The sequence below is a fragment of the Mya arenaria genome, chromosome 15 (genome assembly GCF_026914265.1).
Source record: "Mya arenaria isolate MELC-2E11 chromosome 15, ASM2691426v1".
NCBI lineage: Eukaryota > Metazoa > Mollusca > Bivalvia > Myida > Myidae > Mya > Mya arenaria.
The window spans coordinates 345,980-366,862 of record NC_069136.1 but is presented as its reverse complement, the minus strand read 5'-3'; the positions used below and the strand labels follow the sequence as shown (position 1 = coordinate 366,862).

The following is a 20,883-nucleotide window of genomic DNA, read 5'->3' as shown; positions in this document are numbered from 1 at the left end:
GTAGTTTTGGAGGTTTTAATATAGAAATAGACCCCAACCCTAAATGGCCCTGAGGCAATTTACAAATAAACAGGAAATTGGCCCCTACTGTGACATCAGTGCAATTTGCAGGAGATGCACAGCAGGGGATAAATGCCATGCCAAACATTCCTTAAACAAGGCCTTTAAGACAATAACCTTCTGTCTCTAAACAGGGTGTAAACTTGATGCGCTTTTATCTGTAGTTTCCATTGTAATAGTAGCATTACAAATCGACCGATGTGTTTACTCAATAAGCAGAGTTATATTACATGTGTGCGCATGTTTCCAAGATATCATGTAAATATAGTTTTAACAGTTGACAGGCATTGGCTTACACTAAATTTGACGCCAGCTGCCACGCTGGAAAATTACCATGCATCCATTTTCTGGTATTTCTTAAAAATTTACGACAGATGAGTTACAAATCAGAAATAACGTACAAACATTTTTATTATTGCTTTATTTGTAATTACACGTATTCGGCAAAATCATTCATCGGGTTACAATCTAACATACAAGTTATTGTGTTTTCAACCTTATTTTTCTGATAAAACATATGATTATTTTTTTATAGTTTAATATGCAAAGTAGTACAACTTAAAACAATTCTTAGGAAGCTAACAAAGATGCAAATGGTTTTGAGTTTGTATATTTTTTTTACGTTTTGATAAAAAGGTAGTAATACTCGCTTTCTGAAACTTTATCTATGTTAAATGGCAATAAAAGTTTAGCATACATAACTAAATATATGACTAATAAGTATTACATGTCTCAAAACAATCTACTTGTCATTCAATCTCATATTTACTATAATAATAATAATAATTGATGTACATGTATTATAAATAAGGTTTTGGGGAAATATAAGTTTTATAACGAAACGAGTTACTAAATACATCGATAATAGAATGGGGCAATTGTTCAGAACATTGTTAACGTTAAAGAAAAAAAAACGTTAATTTTCAAATATATATTTCTCTGGAAAGTTTATGGATCTATATATGATATCCAGTATTCCTTAAAAGACTTGATACAACTGTTCCAGCTATGCTTATTTTATTTAAATATATAAGCGCATCATGAAATATTTCTCCTTTAAACGACATCGTTGTTAATTTTATCGTTGTTTACTTCCAAATCGTTACTTCTCTGTAAGTTTAACGGATGCCTTTGAGATCTGCTGTGTTTTTAACAAGATTTGAAACAGCTTTTCAGCAGTTCTTGTTCATAACTAAATATGTCAGTTTAATAATCCAATAAGTCATGTTTAAAAGTTAACAATGATGTCATAAATCACGTAAACCTGAACAAAGTTCTGAATGCTTAGCCCATTGTTAACTTGAACAAAGTTATTGAGAATCGAGCCATAGGCTAATGCAACTCTAAGCACAAATTTAGGAGAAAATTTTTTTGACAAAACAATGCACACTTCAGCTGATAAAATTAATGATATTAAGTACTGTTTACTCGGGAAAATACAACAACATTATATACAACATAATTTTAAAATGAATATCACGCCGCAAAAGAACAGCTTCTGTAAATGAAATTTTAGAAAACTTCATTCCTAACATAATAAAAAAACCAAGTTATTTCCTCACATAGCTACGTACACATCTACTTTCATCACTATCAATACATTCTTACCTAAGTTATTTGGCGGAAATCATTTTTCTATTTTTAGTAACAATGACCTGACATAATCCCATCAAAAGCAACCCCAAGATAGATCTTCACATAAGCTACATACACAACAACTTTCATTACTATACCTCAATGTTAGCTTAAATTATTGGGTGGAAACCATTGTTTCCGCCCGCCCGTCCGCCCACCCATCTACATCAACATACAAATAACCTAGTTTTCGTTGAAGTTCAAAAACTAATAGTGAAACCAAACATATTATCTAACATGTACTGCAATGTTTATCATAACTACTTTGCTAATCTTGAAATACGGGTCCAAGTGTCAACTCGATTTTACTTTTAAAGCATGCGTTGCAAAATATGAAATGTTATGAATAATAATATTTTATAGTATGTACAGTACTGTACAAACCTTGAATAAAACTATATTTAAAACTAAATTTTAAAATAACAAACAATACATTATTCAACATTTCAACAGGCAATTATTACATGAATAATTAAATATAAAAATAAACAACAAATTGCTAGCACGTCTATACAAAGTAAATTGTGCACTACAAAAATAAAAACTCACTTCTACAATAATAATAATATACATACTAATTTTAATATACATAAAACTATATAGATTTCTACTCTATACGCATATATTCTGAAAATATTATACAATCCACTTATCAATGAGCATAAACTTACACAATAAAACGACAAGTTTTGTCCTCACACATATAATTAACAAAGTGTAAGTACGCCTACAAAGGCTCTATTATCCCACCACAATTGAATAGACAATAAGCACATGCATATTTCCCATCACATACAATACACTAGAGCTTTTACCATAACTATTTAAAAGGCAATTGGCTGATAGTTCAAAACTTTGTTAAAATTAACTACGTTGTTAACTTTAACGTTGCTAATTTTCAAATCTTGACTCCACTGGAAGTGTAATGGATTCACTGCAGTTTTTGTAACAAGCGTTGGGATAACTGGTTCATATGTACTTGTTTTATCTAAATGTATGATCACATCATTAACTATCTGATAGCGATGTCGTTAATCACACTGTAAACAAACTTCTTAACAATTTGCTCAATATACAAGAGCAGTTCCAATCACACGTTTAAAAGTAATATGATCAAGAGTATTTCCCATCACACAGTAACAGAATATATGTATCAACATATTTTAACAACAATATGCACACCAGCGATTCCCATCACACTTCAACAGCTAATATGTACTTCAGCAATTATCATCTCACTTCCACCGAAAATATGTACAAGAGCAATTCTCACCACACTTCAATAGATGACATGTACAAGAGCAAATATCATCACACTTCAACATATAACAGGTACAGGAGCAATTTTTGCCACACTTACAAGAGCAACTCTCATCACACTTCAACAGATAATACGTACAATAACTATTCTAATCACACTTCAACAGATAATACGTACAATAACTATTCTAATCACACTTCAACAGATAATACGTACAATAGCTATTCTAATCACACTTCAACAGATAATACGTACAATAACTATTCACACTTCAACAATATGAACTCTTCATTTCCCACCATTCTTTAACAAACGATATGCAAAATACATTTCAAATCATTATTTAACAAAACAAATATATGAACGTATTTCCCATTTCACTTAAAATAAAAAAAAAAACATTGAGAAGAACATTTCCCATCACACTTGAATAATCAATATCGACACGAGCATTTCCCACAATATACTTTAACAAAACAATTTTGTTACATGTTGACAACAGAACAATTATATTCAATTCAATACAAGACATAATATTTACAATAATATTTTAGGCACAAACTAATTGTTTGTTATGCCAAATCGTTTTGTTTTGTAAAATACTCTAAAATCTGCGTATCTTTCTTTTAAAAAATCATGGTAATATACAGGAAATTACTACGAGATGTTTGCGAAAAAGAATATACACCGGCTGGTGAAGAAATAGTTCTTTAAGATCATTTTTCAAGGTTACTTATTTCCTCGTGTTTCAGTGGAAAGATTTATAAACATTCGTCACTAAACGTTTATTTATGCATTTTTTCTCAATTGAACAAGGCATGCATGCATTTACCAAATTACACTCGTCGCTATTTACTGAGTAAGCATTTAACAAGTCGAATTTGTTATCAAAACAAACGTTGTTAAACATTGGATTAAAATCTAATTTTAGCTTGTTTTATGATGCATAGTTTCATGATATATGGGTATTTATTACCCTTACTGTCATAGATCGGCCTGATTCGCTTTGTTGACATACTGAGAGATGTAGTAGGGTATTTTAGTTTAATTGTTGTGTGAATAATCCGGGATGTTCGTATTATTTTATGTTTGGGGTGTTGTTTTCGTCTATGATGTTTTGTACGAAAGCAAATTCACTTCAGCTTCAAGATAACGTTTGATAAATAGGATCTCCATTTTTCAAACTAACGATAAGTTTATTTTCCAAAATATCTATATTTAAAAATGCAACCTTGTTTTAATATAGAACTATTTTTTTTTACAAAATTTACTTGTTCAAAAATGATGTATGTAGTTTTGATCAATGGGAAGTAACTACAAATGATTACAAAAGTAGTTTATTTAAATTTATATTTTCATTCCTTAATTTAAATTGAAAAATTTCACTGTGCTATTTTTCTGCTAAAACTTCATGGATATTTTAGCGGAACACGTAAAGAAATATACATTTAACAAATCGATAAATAAATATCGTTTTAATACATTGATTGAAGTTATCTAGAACGTTTCAGACACTTATCATATAAATAGTTTTGCTTTGTTTAATGAAACATTTCCATTCGATTTTAAATCCCATTTGCAATAATGTTCAAACATTTTTTTCAACACACAATATTAAATATATAATATATGTATATATTCAACATAATATAGAAAGAAATCATGCGTCTTAACAATTTAAGAAACATACACCTTGTTTACAACTTACACCTGAACAAGTTGAGAGTTTTTAAACCGGGTTACACAAACGAGTCATGCTCGGCTTGCATATGTCCGTAGCAAGCGGACATTGACGAAAAGTACTTGAGACATTTCCAGCACACATGAGAACCACACTTGCACGTAATGTGATAACAACCATCGATCTTCTCGATACTTATATTACAAACAGGGCAACTCTTTCTGTTCTGAGGATCTTCGTTTATCCATCTTCGCACAGAATCTTCATCATTTTTTGCACTTATGTACATGGCGCAGGTGAGGCCTTCATGGAACTCAATATGGCACTTTGTGCACGTCGAAGATTTACAAAGAACACAGTCAAACCTTCCACCAATTCCTGATACCTTGTATACCATATTGCAATTCGGCGTTGGACAAAACTTGTACTCTTTGTTGTGCCTTCTTACGAAGCTTGTCATAGATGCCTGGACAAGTTCTGATGGCATAATGAAGTTATTTCCCATTTGAAAATTGAAGTCACGAGCAACGAAACCTTTGTCGCAATTTTGTACCGCACAGCTGACCGGAAATTCTTTATTCTGTATGGCAAATCTTATTTGGTTCGTCAGGCAGGTTTCACAATAGGCATGACCGCAGTATTCAAGTCGAAACATATCTTCTTCATTTATAGGGGTCAGACATACTGGACAATCCGGCAAATCTGTGCTAGCATTCGCGGCGGTTTTGTCCCTTGACAGAGACTCTTTAAGCTCCCCAATAATTGATATTGCTTTCACAACGGCGCCATCTTTACCCGACAACGATATTTCATGGTATCGAAAATTCAATGTTATCGACGACAAACCGGTTTTAGTTTTCAATTCATCAAGTTTTATCCCATACTTGACGACCAATGCCTTCATTAAACCGGGTGGGTTATCTTCACCTTTCAGGCGAACTATTGTCTCCTTCGAATCAGCGCACCTTAGAACTTCTGTTCTTATGAGTGCAATAGCTGTTTTCTTTGAAGCTGTACTTCCTTGAACGGAAATCTGCATGCGCCTTTCATCAAGAATAATGACCGCACCACTAAACTTCTCGATTTCTTTTATCTTCGCAAGACCATCACCAAAGAATAACACTTGAATGTTGTTTATTACATCACAATCCAACACTTCCCCTTGAACAAGTTTGTCAAATGAAACCTTTGCCCTAGCTAAGTTTTGTGAAGAAATAGACTGTATATCAAGCGAAAAGTTGCCAGATATCAGCGACCTTATTTCAACCGTTGTGGACTGACTTTGTGTTCGATACATTTCTACCTTTTCATTAATGTCTTGTTTCAGAAGATCAAACAAGAACCGCTTCACATGCACAGATGACTTATATTCAACCTCCGCGCGTAATTTGCAGTCATTGATATAACAACCCCCGTCATTTATCCTGTCAGCAACATGTTCACACATTTCTGCATTATTGAAAGTGACAAATGCAAAAGCAGTAACTGTTTGTTGCCTGTACTCTACCACATTTGATCGGAAATGTTCCGGTCTGGACAACGTAGACAACAAATTCGTCAACTCTGTTCGTACCAATCCAAGCTCATTTGTTCGAAGAGTACAATTCTCACGCGGGATAAAAACGGTGAAGCGCTCTTTAGAATTGACAACACCTAGTGAATTTGCTAGACCTTCTTTAATATCATCCTCACAAACTGTCAAAGGTATTCCCCTTATGAAAAGATCTGACTTCTTATCGTCTAGGCGTTCTTTGGCTGGCTGGACAGAAATATCTCCGTCTAATACCTGTATCCTCGTCATCAGTAAGCGAACAACGTCTTCCGGTCTGTTACAAGACACGAAGCATATTCCTTTTCACTTCCGACGTGTCCAGCTCAGCTTCATTGTGAATCCTTGTTGTCGGATGTGTCTATTTTTAGTAAAGGTACTTGGAACAAGAGAAAACAAACTGTCTTCTTCGTACCTTATGCCACTTACAGCTTCATTAGCATCGCTTGCATTTGTGAATGTTACTTTCCCCCAAAACATGCTGTTTGTGCTTCGATTTTCTGTTGTTTGCCAAATCTGCTCTAATGGTCCGAACTGAGACAATACGGTGTGTACCTCGTCTTCCGTTAAGGAATTTTCAGCGGAGTCATTCTTCTTGATGTTACAGACCCTGTATTGATCTGGCATCAATATATCAGCAACTTCACCACCTTCTTTTATAACCACCCTCACTTCTGATTCGCACAAAGGCTTTTCTATTCGTTCGTTCAATAGCTGAGAAGGTAATGGTTTGAGGTTTTTCTTAAGTATGTCCAACGCAAGTTTAGAATATTGCGGGACTGTAAACAATACTACTTCACCTCTCCGTCTATTTGCTTCAATTATCACATTGGAACCGTTGCAAACATCTTGAATGTCCGCTTCTAATGACTTTCGTTCTTTATGCATTGGTCCAACAAACTTCCAAAACACATGTTTTCCAACTGGAATTGTGCTCACTCGTTCAATCCGTTGATTGTGCAATGCTGTTCTGTCTAGTTTGATTTTGCCTAAGCGCTCCGCCTCCTTAATGTAGTCTTCCGGAACTGGCGTTATCTCTGTGATAAAATCCGCTGAGGTTTTCAAAACTCTGTTGAAGACTATCCATTCAGGCTGACAGCCTAGAGAAATCAGGGCTGAAGAAGGGTGTATCTGTACCCTGTGATTGCGATTAACAATCAGGTAGCCCGCACTTTCATGTCCAAGGTAGTAACCCAGGTTAGAGTACATGCATTCAAAAATTAACTTTCCTATACGTGAATCGGCTTCAGCTACTTCAATAAAATTATGCCGGATATTCACATCCAACTCTCTCTTCAGTGATGTGCATATTTCATCGACCATTTCCCGAACGCCTTTCATTGATTTTCCATTGACGCTCTTTGTATTACACCATTTGCCCTTTTCCTTTTCGTTGACTTTATCCCACTCTCTATATACCGACAACATAGTCAGTAAGTCACCTCCAATGTGACAGAACTCCAGTTTTTCATATCAGATACTTTTTTCTCTTCATCTGAACCAGTGCGAAAGAACACTTGTTGATTACAACAAGTTGCAATGACAATCGATTCAAGAGAAACACCCATGTCAATTCCCTTTTTAACCATCACTCCAAGCCTTGGTTCAATAGGGAGTCGCACTATCCATTCTCCAAGCTCAGTAATTCCATCTTTGTCAACAGCTTCTATACTCATAAGCTCTTCGACTGCACTTTTCATTGCCGCTGGTGAGGGCGACTGGACGTAATCAAAGTCAAAAGGATTAACTTCCATTTGTAAAAGTTTCAAAATACCTTGCGCAACATGGATACGTAATATTTCGGGAGTTCCAGATTTTTCCATTTTGCTAAAGTCAGTTTGCGCATAGAGTCTGTAACATGTTCCTGCAGCAGTTCTCCCCGCCCTTCCTTTACGCTGATTGGCGGAGCTCTTGCTTACAGTCACAACATCCAAAGAACTCATGTAACGTTTAGGATCAAAACGCATTTCTTTCACGAGCCCAGTATCTATCACATACGTAATGCCATCTATTGTGACGGAAGTTTCAGCAATGTTAGTCGAGAAAATAATCTTTCGCTTTCCCTTCGGAGTTGGATCAAAAACTAGTTGTTGCTCTCCTGGTTTTAGTTTTCCGTGCAGCGGCAAACAGATGCAATTCTGGTCTACACTTTTTTCTTTGAACCGTTCCGCACACCTAACTGTCTCAAAAGCAGATGTAAGGAACACAATAATATCCCCAGAATTAACATCAGTTCCTGTGTGGATGTCAATAGCTTTCTGAAGGGCCTTCCTCTCAAAATCGTTTGAATATTGGCTATCGTACATTTCGTCATGATCCCAAATGACATCTACGGGAAATGCACGACCGGAAACACTTAAAACGGGGCAGTTTTGTGGACCCCCAAAGTACTGAACAAATATGTCTGGGTCAATTGTTGCAGACGTCACAATAACTTTGAGTTCTGGTCTGGTTTTCAAACAATGCTTAAGAAGTCCTAAAAGTAAATCTGTTTGAATGCTTCTCTCATGGGCCTCATCAATAATTACACAAGAGTACTTTGATAACGACCTATCTGTTAAACATTCATTCAGCAAATTGTGATCAGTCATATACAAAACCTTTGTGATATCTGTTTTCTTTATCTGCATGCCTACTTGATAGCCAACTTTTTGTCCAACGCTTGAGGCTAGTTCTTTGGACACATGGGTCGCCAGACTGATTGCTGCAATCTTTCTAGGCTGAGTGCAAGCAATAAGGCCTTTGCCTGAAAGGTAGAATGTTATATAAAGCCCATCTTTGATCAATCTAAGCAATAATTTCCAACAAAAGCTATCGCATTACAGCGTGCTCGACTTCTCCACTTAATAGGCATGCAAGCATATTGAACAAACAAGTTTATACCAAAACATGGCATATACAGTTAAATAACTTTTTTGATGGCTTTGAAAACTAAGCCAAACTTTCTTTAAAAAAAACTGGCCATAACTTGAATCGGATCATATAGAGATATCTCAGTTTATTGTCGAATGACATTGACGTGAAAAATATTTTCAATTGCATGAGCGCTTATATGCTATGATTGTTTTTATTGTTGATTATGTAGAGTTCAGTTGTCTGACGGGTGAAGTATCATGTCAATTAAATACACTTTTCGAGATATGATCAAAAGTCCCAACATGCCAGCAAACTTTTACAAAATCGTTTAAATCAGTCCGGGGCCATTATATGTATTGATGATCATTTAGAGTTATATCACTTAATACAATGATGACAATAAACAACTGTGTGACAAAAGTACAAGGTGCCAATTACGACCAAATTGGCACGATTAAAAAAAATGCACATGTCCTATAGCTGATGCTTCTATGTTTAATGCATGCTGCTTTCGACAAGATATGAAGTTCATTATCTTATAAGTTTTTATTGAATATATGGGCCTTATGGCTCATAACACCAATAGATGAAGGACATTGTTTGTTTTAACTCGATAGAAGATCTCTAACTGTAGCTATACGCAACACAAATTATGCTCGATTCCTTCCATGTTTGCGACCAAAAAATCCGATTATTAAGTTATTGAATAGGTTTCAATGTTTACCATGGAAGGACATGATCAAAATGGGCAGGCAAACATTATTTTTGTTAGATAAATCTGAAATATGTTTGATGAAAAACAATCTTTATGAACAAACAATTGTTTAAACTGAGTAAAGAAATAAGAAACAAAAGATGTATGTTTTTGTTACAAACCTTTGGACACATATAATGGGCATTTCATAACTTAACGCAAACTCGTAGGCTACGGGTTTTATAACTCAGTTTACGAACTTAAGTACCCAATTCATCTAATATCAGCAAACAAAACAAATATCACAGCAACGTGACAAATGCCCCCGGGTGGCATTGTTGAACACATAGCCATAAGTATTTTTGCCCGTATGTACAAATCACCTTCAATATCTAACTTATTTCCATGGTGACCTATCCTACCTCCCCATTTTTGTAAACATTTATAAGTCAATAAAGGGTCAATATATGTGTTAAATATTATATACAGATTATGAGCGAAAATCCCAACTTGACCTAAACATTAGTATGCATGTTTTATTGTTTGTCATTTTTAGAGTTATGATTCTTGTACACTGCACTTCCATTCATTGTGCATTACCATTGTATGAAGTTTAATTAACTTTCATGCAATAGTTTTCAAGTGAATCCCCGGACACGAAAAAAGTAACAAAGGGCAATAACTCTGTTAAAAGGTTTAATATAGTTGTGGTTCTTTCCACTGAACGATCTTTCGTTATATTCTATCAGTGTATGAAGTTGAATTAATTTCCATCGAGTAGTTTTGCTCCGGACAAGAAAAAACAAATGGAAATAAATCAATAAATGGCTGAAATAGAGTTGATCACTGCACTTCCTCATTATGTTTGATCATCGTAATACTATGAAGTTTAATTAAATTCCATCAAGTCGTTCTTACGTTATCCTCCGGACAAGGAAAGTTGCAACGGACCGACCGACCAACCACAGGGTGACTCAAATTTATCCCATTCAAACTAAAGTACAGTTTGTTTATTTAGACAATGGTATCCTCGCTATTTGTTAAGTATTTTGTTGCTTTAAATTCAATTTTCATATATTCTTAATATTATCATACCCCTTATAAACTGGAAAAGTACAGAATTTCCAATATTCATCCAAAGCTTTTCTCAAACGCATAACTAAAAACATTAACCCTTTTATCTATAAGTGTTAGTATTACAGCACCTGGAATTTCGATGCCCCAAATGGTTGCATATAGTAATCTGATCTTCAGTCTGTCCGTCCGTGCGTCCCCACGGTCTCCGGTCAATATATAAAGAACGCTTAGCCTTAGGTCCAGGGTTCTTAAGTTTTGTAGGCAGGTTGGTCATGACCAGCAGATACAACATTCTTTTTTATTTTGAGGTCAATTGGTCAAAAAAGTCGTTGCTTAAAATAAATTTCAGCTAAAGATCTGACCGATAAATATATGACGAACATTAAGGCTCTTGGATCTTAAACTCTCTAGGTAGGTTGGTCATGACCATTATATGAAGTATATCGATGTTGTTGTCAGTAAGTCAAAGGACAAGGTCGTGGTGAACTTCAGTACAAAAACTTGGTGATGACCTTAAGCAGAGACATGATTTGAACGAAATTGCAGTTATTTATTTTGATATCTGATGAATGTGGACTATCACAGTCGTAATCAATACCCCCAGACGTCGCATTGAACAGGAAACAAGTGGCCAAGTGTAATGTGAAAGAAATGACAGATGCATAAGCTGATGCTGACCATCAATCCAATGAATGCTTCGCAAAATAGTTCATACCATATTGTTGTACAACTCTTGTAAGACAAAGAGAAATTCGAAATAACTACAGGTGCAAATTTCCCATGCTGACCAGATTCATAATTGCATGGGTGTAGGTGCATTACTTTTGAAGCTAAATGCGACACAAAATATTATGACTGGACCTCACGTGACGTTACGGGAAGTGGCAAATGCAACTCCTATATAGCCCTTGAAAATAAGAGTCAAATGCACATATTACATTACAAATTTGAATCATGTGGATATACGTGTTTAAGAATAATGGATCCACGAATTAAACAATGAGTTAAGACTATTAATGTGCAGCAAAATAAATCAGGCGGACTTCGATCCTGTGAAACACCCCAAATATGTGAGTTTTATGTCTTATCTGTTCAGACAAGAAGTTTGTTTGCAATATGAGTCCATTTTAAACGGGTAGTGGAAGAGGCGAATCCTGATTCCAGGAGCACGGTTTGAGGTAACTAGGTAGAGGACCTCTAGGTGATGCTACTCATATATTTTTGTTTTCTCTTCAAGTGAAATTCGGCCCCTCCGACAATCAAAGAATATAAAGGGAGCTTTGACCTTTTTGAACCCCACAGAAGGGCTGGATAATTTAAGGAATTCTCTATTTTCCCTATTCTTAGAGGACTGGTCTCATTCACAACCAAGATATTGTAGGATATCGCGCTCGACTGTTCGCCGCTTTGTTTTAGAAAAGAATGCTGTAATAATTTGTGCTTGTCAAAAACAATTATAAAAAAGTAAAATAAAAACCAATCAAGGCCTATAATTTGTATAAAGGTTAATATTGAGTTCCCTATTCATATTGTGCTATGGATGCGAATAACTGTGTGAAGTAGGAAGTCGATTAAATAAACGGTATTTGAACGTTAACCAAACTTTATAAGTCGATCAAGGGCAATAATTTGTGTTTAAGAAAACACGGATTAACTTACCTAATTGTATAATGGCAAGTATGAAGTCAATTAAATTAAGGGTATAGAAGTAATAAGTGAAAATCCGAACTCAAATTTTAACAGGACACAATGTGCCCCAAAACTTAAATCTAAGATCCTAAGTCAACCAGGGGCCATAATTTGTATCGAGTATGATATTTTACGATGGTCTGATGATAACACCTAGGTTAGTATGGAGTGAATGGAATGACATTGGAAGAATAAATGAAAATGCCAATTTGCCCTAAAATGTACCCGGACGCCGACGTTGGTCAAGTTAAATAACCCTCCTTATTCTTCAACAAGAGGGCCATGATGACCCTAAATCGCTTACCTGTAAAACGGTCTAAACGGTTGAGCAGGGATAAATTTGACACAAGGATCAGGATTCGAAGAAAACTTTATAGAAGTCTACTATAAGCAGACCTGTAAAGCCCTTCCAAGACTTGTCAGTAGCCTGGCAGTGTTTTATTAGTAGTTTTTGACATTGGGCTGAAAATGTAGCCTCTTAATAGGTTACAAGGCTTTTCAACACTAGGGCCCTGTGACCTAGTTTTTAACCCCAAATGACCAATAATCATACCTGACATTGAAATCATCAAAACAACCTTTCTAACAAATTTCCAGAATATTTGTGATACAGATGTAACCTCTAGAGAGTTAACAAGGTTTTCAATATTTGGGCTCTGTGACCTAGTTTTGACCCCAGATGACCCATATTCGAACTTGACCTAAAATTATCAAAACAACCTTTCTAACAAATTTCCAGGATATTTCGACTGAAAATGTTACCTCTAGGATGTAAACAAGGTTTTTCTATATTTTGGCTCTGTGACCTCGCTTTTGACCACAGATAACCCATATTCGAACTTGACTTAAAAATTATCAAAACAACCTATCAGACAAAATTCCCGGATATTTGGGCTTAACATGTTACCTCTAGAGTGTTAAAAAGGTTTTTCTATAATTGGGCTTTTTGACCTAGTTTTTGGTCAGGATTTGAAGAAAACTTTATAGAAGTCTACTATAAGTAGATCTGTAAACCCCTTCCAAGACTTGTCAGTAGCCTGGCAGTGTATTATTAGTAGCTTTTGACATTGGGCTAAAAATGTGGCCTCTAAATAGTTTACAAAGCTTTTCAATACTAGGGCCTTGTGACCAAGTTTCTAACCCCAAATGACCCATAATCGTACCTGACATTGAAATCATCAAAACAACCTTTCTAACAAATTTCCAGAATATTTGTGATACAAATGTTACCTCAGACAGTTAACAAGGTTTTTCCATATTTGAGCTCTGTGACCTAGTTTTGACCCCAGATGACCCATATTCGAACTTGACCTAAAAATTATAAAAACAACCTTTCTGACAAATTTCCAGGATATTTGGACTGAAAATGTTACATCTAGAATGTAAACATCGTTTTTCCATATTTGGGCTCTGCGACCTAGTTTTTGACCACAGATGACCCATATTCGTACTTGATTTAAAAATTATCAAAACAACCTTTCTGACAAATTTCCAGGATATTTGGGCTTAACATGTTACCTCTAGAGTAGTTGGGCTCTGTGACCTTGTTTTTGACCCCAGATGTTGCTAGAAATCAACGAAACAACATTTTTGACAAATTTCCATGATATTTTGGCTGAAAATGTTACCTCTAGAGTGTTATCAAGGTTTTTTCCATATTTAGGCTCTGTGACCTAGTTTTTGACCCAAGATGAACCATATTTAAATTTGAGTTAGAACTCAACGAAAAAACATTTCTGACAAATTTCCAGGATATTTGGGCTGAAAATGTTATCTCTTGAGTGTTAACAAGGTTTTTCCATATTTGGGCTCTGAGACATAGTTTTTGACAACAGATGACCCATATTCGATTTGAGTTAGAAATCAACAAAAACACATTTCTGACAAATTTCCAGGATATTTGGGCTGAAAATGTTACCTATAGTGTGTTTACAAGGTTTTTCCATATTTGGGCTCTGTGATATAGTTTTTGACCCCAGATGACCCATATTCGAACTTGAGCTAGAAATCAACGAAGCAACCTTTCTGACAAATTTCCAGGATATTTGGGATGAAAATGTTACCTCTAGAGTGTTAGCAAGGTTTTTCCATATTTGAGCTCTGTGACCAAGATTTTGACCCCAGATGACCCCTAATCGAACATGACCTAGAAATAAAAAAAAATGATCTTTCTGACAAATTTCCAGGATATTTGTCTTGAAAATGTTACCTCTAAATGTTAACAAGGTTTTTCATATTTGGGCTCTGTGAACTAGTTTTTGACCCCAGATGACCCATCTTCGAACTTGAGTTAGAAATCAACAAAAAAAAAACCTTTCTGACAAATTTCCCGGATATTTGGGCTGAAAAAGTAACCTCTAGAATGTAAACAAGGTTTTTCTATTTTGGGCTCATGTTACCTAGTATTTTATCCCAGATTATTCATGTTCGAACTCGTCTGAGTAATTACTGGGACAAACATCCTGACCAAGGTACGTGACAATTGAGGCAAAAATGTTACCACAAGAGTGTTTACAAACTAAGTGTGGACGGACGCCGGACGACACACGACAGACGACGGACGACGGACATTGATCGATCGTAATAGCTTACCCTCAGCCTACGGCTAAGGTGAGCTAAAAAGCCGACGTCTGACGAAAACACTCAGTGAGACACATGAAATATCCATGATTTGTGGCTAATAAGTCAATGGAAGAAAGCTTGCCAAAGTTCAACTAAATCGACAAAGCAGTTATTAAAGTATCATTTATACAATGTTATCTTTTCATATCTACTGTGTTATCCATATATGTATAGGTACCAATATATACAATGTATGCAAAACTTATTTATATATGTATGAGTTTTGAAAAAAATACTATGAGACATATAATATCCAATTAAATGTCTACGTCCTTGAACCTATAAAATATATTTATTTAATTGTATTAAATACCTCCATATCCAACTTGATACAGGTACTGGACCATTTGAGTGGATTTTCCAGATCCCGTTTCGCCAAGTACAACAGCAACCTGGTTGTCCTGTATTGTTGTAAGGATGTCCTCTCGTCTTGCATATATCGGTAGGGCTGCTTCTAAGCGCCGGCATTCGACACCAAGAGCCTTTCGAATTTCTTTCAAATCATTTCCGAATTTATCATTATCTATTATGTCTTCAAATTTTGTTTCTATTGCTTAATGTATTTACAAAACTCTCCCTTTTGTGATTTTAGCTCCTGTAACTTGTCATCCAAAGCCGACTTCTTGTCTGATAGTTTGTCATAAACATTGAATGAAATTTTCTGTCTATGCAATACGGTGTCGATTTCCCCGATTTCATCTTCCTTTTCTTTTATTTTCATATTGTGTTTTTGCACAAAATGTTCTGCCGTTTCTAGCATTTCCTCTCGAGCTTTTTTAATTTCAGCCTCACGTTTATCAGTCATCGTCAGCTCCTCGCCGAGGGCACTTTTCTTGCTAATGAATACATGAACTTTGCTGGAAAAGTTTTTGTTGGAACTGTGCAGAAGATCTACTGCTTTGCTAGCAGTGCTTGCACTTGCAAATGACGTTGTTACCAAGGTGCATCCTTCGCTGAGTCCTACCATTTTCTCAACACACTTAACCTCTAAAGTCAACCACTCCGGTCTACCCATCCGCTGATATAAAAAATCTTGAATTCTCCGCTCATTTGAAACTTCGTCACAAATCACAACATAAATCTGGGTATGTGTTTTTTTGTCATCAGTCTCCCTCGTATTCCCGTTATTTCGAATGGTTTTGTCACAAGTATTATTATAATTTGCCTTTTGTGTATCTCCTCTACTTTTTTCCATTCTGAAAATTCCTGTGCTGACGTTTATGTTTGCTTTTGGTAAACAGCTACTTTTTACATCATTCTCAGCACGATTACGCTTTGCTTCTGCATCTGGCACTGGATCAAAACCAACATCTAATGTGTTCTCACTCGTTCTTGAACTTGCTGAGGATTTAAAAGATGATTTGTGTTTTGTCACGTCGGCATTGATTGGTCTCCACTTGTCTGAGAAATTGCTTTTATCTTCTGATACTGAATGCCGCCATTCAGGGTTGTCGTACGCCAAAGTCGTACTTTTACTGTATATCGGTTGTCGACGAGTGTCTTTGTTTTGTTCTACTTTACTTGCCTCGCGATCTTTATTTTCAGATATTGAATAATACTTTTCTCTGTCGTCATGCCCAAATGTAGGTCTTCTTTGATTACTACCGATGACTGTCCTATGTCGATCGCTGTGCCAATGACCTTGTTTTGGCTTCGCACCTCCGAATGCTTCATTCATGTTTGCAATATCTATATCTAACGGCAAACGTCTAGAAAAAACTTGTTTATCAACAGTGATGTCATTGTTAGTTCTTTTATAAGCTGAATCTTTTGATTCATTTTCAGGCTTTGCAGACAGTGAAGTATTTTGGAAATATTTAGCCAACTCATTAATGTCATTCCTGCTGCCCATCGCTTACAATAATAAAATCCGACGATTTCCCTAAAAAATACAATACAAAAATATACTTGCGACACTCTTAATACACCTTTTATATTATGAGATTTTTAAGAATGAGATTTAACGATATAGACAAAAACACCGCAAGTGGATGCCAAACTTCGCTCTCCGAGCGGCAAACCAATAAGCACATGTTTAGATATCAAGGGGCCTTGTAAAAATAAGTACTAAATTTTCTTTCTTTTTTATATTGAGGTAGTAAGGCCATCCTTAAAACATTGATTGCACTTACACGACCTGACTCAAATAAAATTTAAGGCCGTTTGTGGTGTCATATTTATTACCGTTTCATTTCTACAGGATGGCGTTAGAAGCCAAGTATACTAAATGGGAAAGTATATATACTTATAAAAAAATCCCTAACTGCCTACCCTCCCCAACAGTTGTGGGTAGGGGAACTAAAGCAGTTTTTTTTAATTGTGGCCTTACTGTATAGTTTCAAATGAGACCCTTGAGGAATGAGTGTTGTCATTGTATACATGTGTACCAAGTTTCATATTAACATCTATAAAACATAACAAGTTTGAAAACTTGTACTCATTACCCATATAATCTACTGATTTTGAAATATTGTCAACAGTGCATCAGCAAGTCGACGACGACGAAATATAGCGACCTTTTTCATTAAAAGACGGACGAGCAGAAAAAAACTGCAGCACACATGGTGTGACAAGTCATGATGGTCACGGTACTTTTAAGAAAAAAAACAAAAACAATTTTACTGTAAAATATAGTTCATAATATGCCCCAAACTGCATATCAAAATCAATTTCTGTAAGTCGCAGTTCGTTTGAAAGGGTTTCCTTAGTGAAATGTACAATACTATTACATCTAAACTCGATGAGGGCGTACCTTGTAAATATTGCTACGTAATGGCTTTATACATCAGCGATCCACAACTTCACCATCTTCATCACTTTATATCTGAAACAGGAAGAAAACAACTTAATATAAAATAAGTTTGCATTATGTTTACGTATTTGTTCATTGAATTATTTATTAACTACTTGTCTTGTTCCTGTTTGTTTGTTCTTTTCCATTATATTGTTATAAAGATCATATGATCTCATCTTCTTCATTGTGTGTTAATGAAGATTAAAGTACTAACAATTTTGGTTAACCAGTACTGAATACATTATATGTTTTCAAAAATAATGCATTTACAAAACCGGTCTGGCTCCTTTTGCACATTTCTATCAGCAATAATATAACCATGCTGAAGCTCAAAATATCATGCGCAATACATGTATGAGATCATTGATTTGTGCGTATTCAATAAAATGTATGTTATTGTAATAACGGAATGTTACTTCAGATGGTATATGAGCGAATGTTTCATTTTGGCAGATTTTGTGTCTTAAACTTTAAAGCTTTTGTTAGTTACATGATTCAATTAGTGCGGTGGTTGGCAAACTGGCTTCTCAGTTACGCGACCGGGATTCGACTCCCGCCCGGAGTGCATTTGAGTTTGGTTTGTGGTCACCAACATGGAAAAGATAGGTTTTTTTCCGGGTACTCCGGTTTGCCCGACAGCACAAGACCACACTCTCGCGCAAAATTGAACCAACGAGAGTGTCTAAGTTTAAGTTTTCATAACTTTCTTCACAATGGTTGAAAAATATATAATGATTAAACTAAGTGCTTGATAAATATGTCATATAAAATCAAGTATATTGATATAAAACAGCTAACATTTATTTATTGATTTGAGTTTAAGTGTACTCAATATGCAGTTAGTTGCATGTCCTTGATCATGAAAGATTTATTATGCTTGTGTATGCTTATACTATTTGTTTCCATCTTATTTGGAATGCGACCACAATATGTTAAACCCGCCGCTTGAAATAACGCCGATCTGGAAAATAAAACAAATTTTATTTCTTCCGTTGTGATTTGGTATCATGAAGCAAAATAGATTTTCGGGAAATCATCAGCTAAAAAAAGACATCCGGACTGAAGAGTTATTTATTTTTGTGGTTCTATTTTAAGTATAAACATAGAATAGACGCGTCACAGACGATATAATAGTCGTTAATCTCCACCATAATAGCACCTACACACCGTTTAGAGTCAAACGTTGTCGTTCATTTCCCAAACAATGACCTATATTCATCGGTGCTCTTCGACGCTCCGTAAAAAGTGAAGTGGATGCTTATTTGCGGAATTACCGAATATTTTCGTCAACATTTTACGTCATATCGCAATAATTGGTGAAAAATGTCAACAATGCCTTGAGACTTGAAACTTGAACATTAAATCAATAAAGTTGCTACTCGCAGGTAATGAGCATGAACAGCCTTCTTAAACGAATCGAGATTGCAGTGGCTGTCATACGTATATTCAAAGGGTTTAAATGGTCGGAGTGGCTTCAAAAGCATTCTTTACTGTCAAAAGTATTCCATTATGTTTATGCAACATTCATTGATAACTCTATATACTTTATTGACATAAATCTGAGCAAAGTCTCTAATCACCCTTAATATTATAAAGAGGAACAGTAATGAATTAATGAATTGTTATATTACCACAATCAACACATTATTCAAGTTGAATTTACTATTTTGTTAAAATCCTATGAAATTCAAATATGCTTTTTTTTGTTGCCATGGCAGCACTTTACAACCTGTTAATATTCTGTTTAGTTTCTGTGGTAGCAAAGAATTATGAAACGATTGAAATAGCATCAAAACGTTGTTTTTTCATCTCATGCTTATGATCATTATTTGAAATGAAAACACATTATAATGGAGTAACAATCAGGTCAAAAGTGGCTGATAAAATGAGCAATGTTATATGTGATGGCATACATTTCCAATGCGTGGTGTGGATCGATAAATCAAAGATGGCTTCAAAACTAGCTGCCATGAAATTTCATGTGTGTGTGTTGTTTTTTGGAGGGGGGTCACTTATAGAAGGATGAAACTAGGCCTTTAATGATCATTACACCTTTGAGTATTTTGGATAATATTATAACAATAAAATGAAGTGAAGGCAATTGTACTTTTATGACACTGGGCGACTTCTCGTGTAAGTAATCTGTCAGATTATGTTACAAATTATAATGATATATTGAGACACCAAAGTATTTTACCTGATAAAAAATTATGTCATTGATGAAATTATACCTCGATGTAATCAATATACCGAATGGTCGGTTATGGAGTGATTTATAGCTCGACTATTCGAAGGATCAACTTGGAAATTCTGGTTAAGGGTTTGCTTTTATTCTAATTCACAGTGATCCATGCATGTTTCAGGAAAAGAAAAGCGGCGGAATGGTTGAGCGCGCTGTCTTTGTAACAGCTCTTGTAAGCATCAAACTGGGTAAGGAATAGCCAACGAAAGGTAGAATTGATGCGTATATCGATGTTTTAACTTTTTTTGAAGCAATTGATCTAGTATTATTGTATTGTTGATGAGTTAATATTGACAAAGTTTAACACATGAATTAGGTCCCTAAAAATTATGTCCGATCATTGCTAAATAGGATTTTTGCCCTCAGGAAAAATGCTGCTGCTACTGCTGCTTTATATGTTTCTGCTGTTGTCCATGCTGATTATGATGATGGCAGTGGTGGTGGTGGTGTTGGTGGTGATGGTGATAATAATGATTATGATGATGATATTCACGGGAAGCGGAATTGTTTATTTATAGAAAGAAATGCATTTAACTCTTAATTAAAAAATATATTGGTCATGTACATCTAAGTGAAATGGTCCGAGCTAGGAGCGTTTTGAAAAATAAATTATGACATTACCATTTTAAATAAAGGTGAAAACAAAAACATCCTTAACGCAAGGACTAATGATGTTAATTTATTTAATGAAAGCAAGTTTCATCGGTATATTCATTGAAATTA

The 20,883-nt window shown here is 35.2% G+C and overlaps 1 protein-coding gene across 1 annotated transcript; it reads right to left on the bottom strand.

The window, feature by feature from the left end:
- Positions 1 to 4,682: 4,682 nt before the first annotated feature.
- LOC128220036 (uncharacterized) lies at positions 4,683 to 16,976 on the bottom strand. Its single transcript, XM_052928282.1, is given in 5 exon segments — positions 4,683 to 6,463; positions 6,602 to 7,658; positions 7,661 to 8,932; positions 15,438 to 15,680; positions 15,683 to 16,976. Coding segments are annotated over 5 exon segments (5,634 nt in total). The 3' UTR covers positions 4,683 to 4,695.
- Positions 16,977 to 20,883: the final 3,907 nt, after the last annotated feature.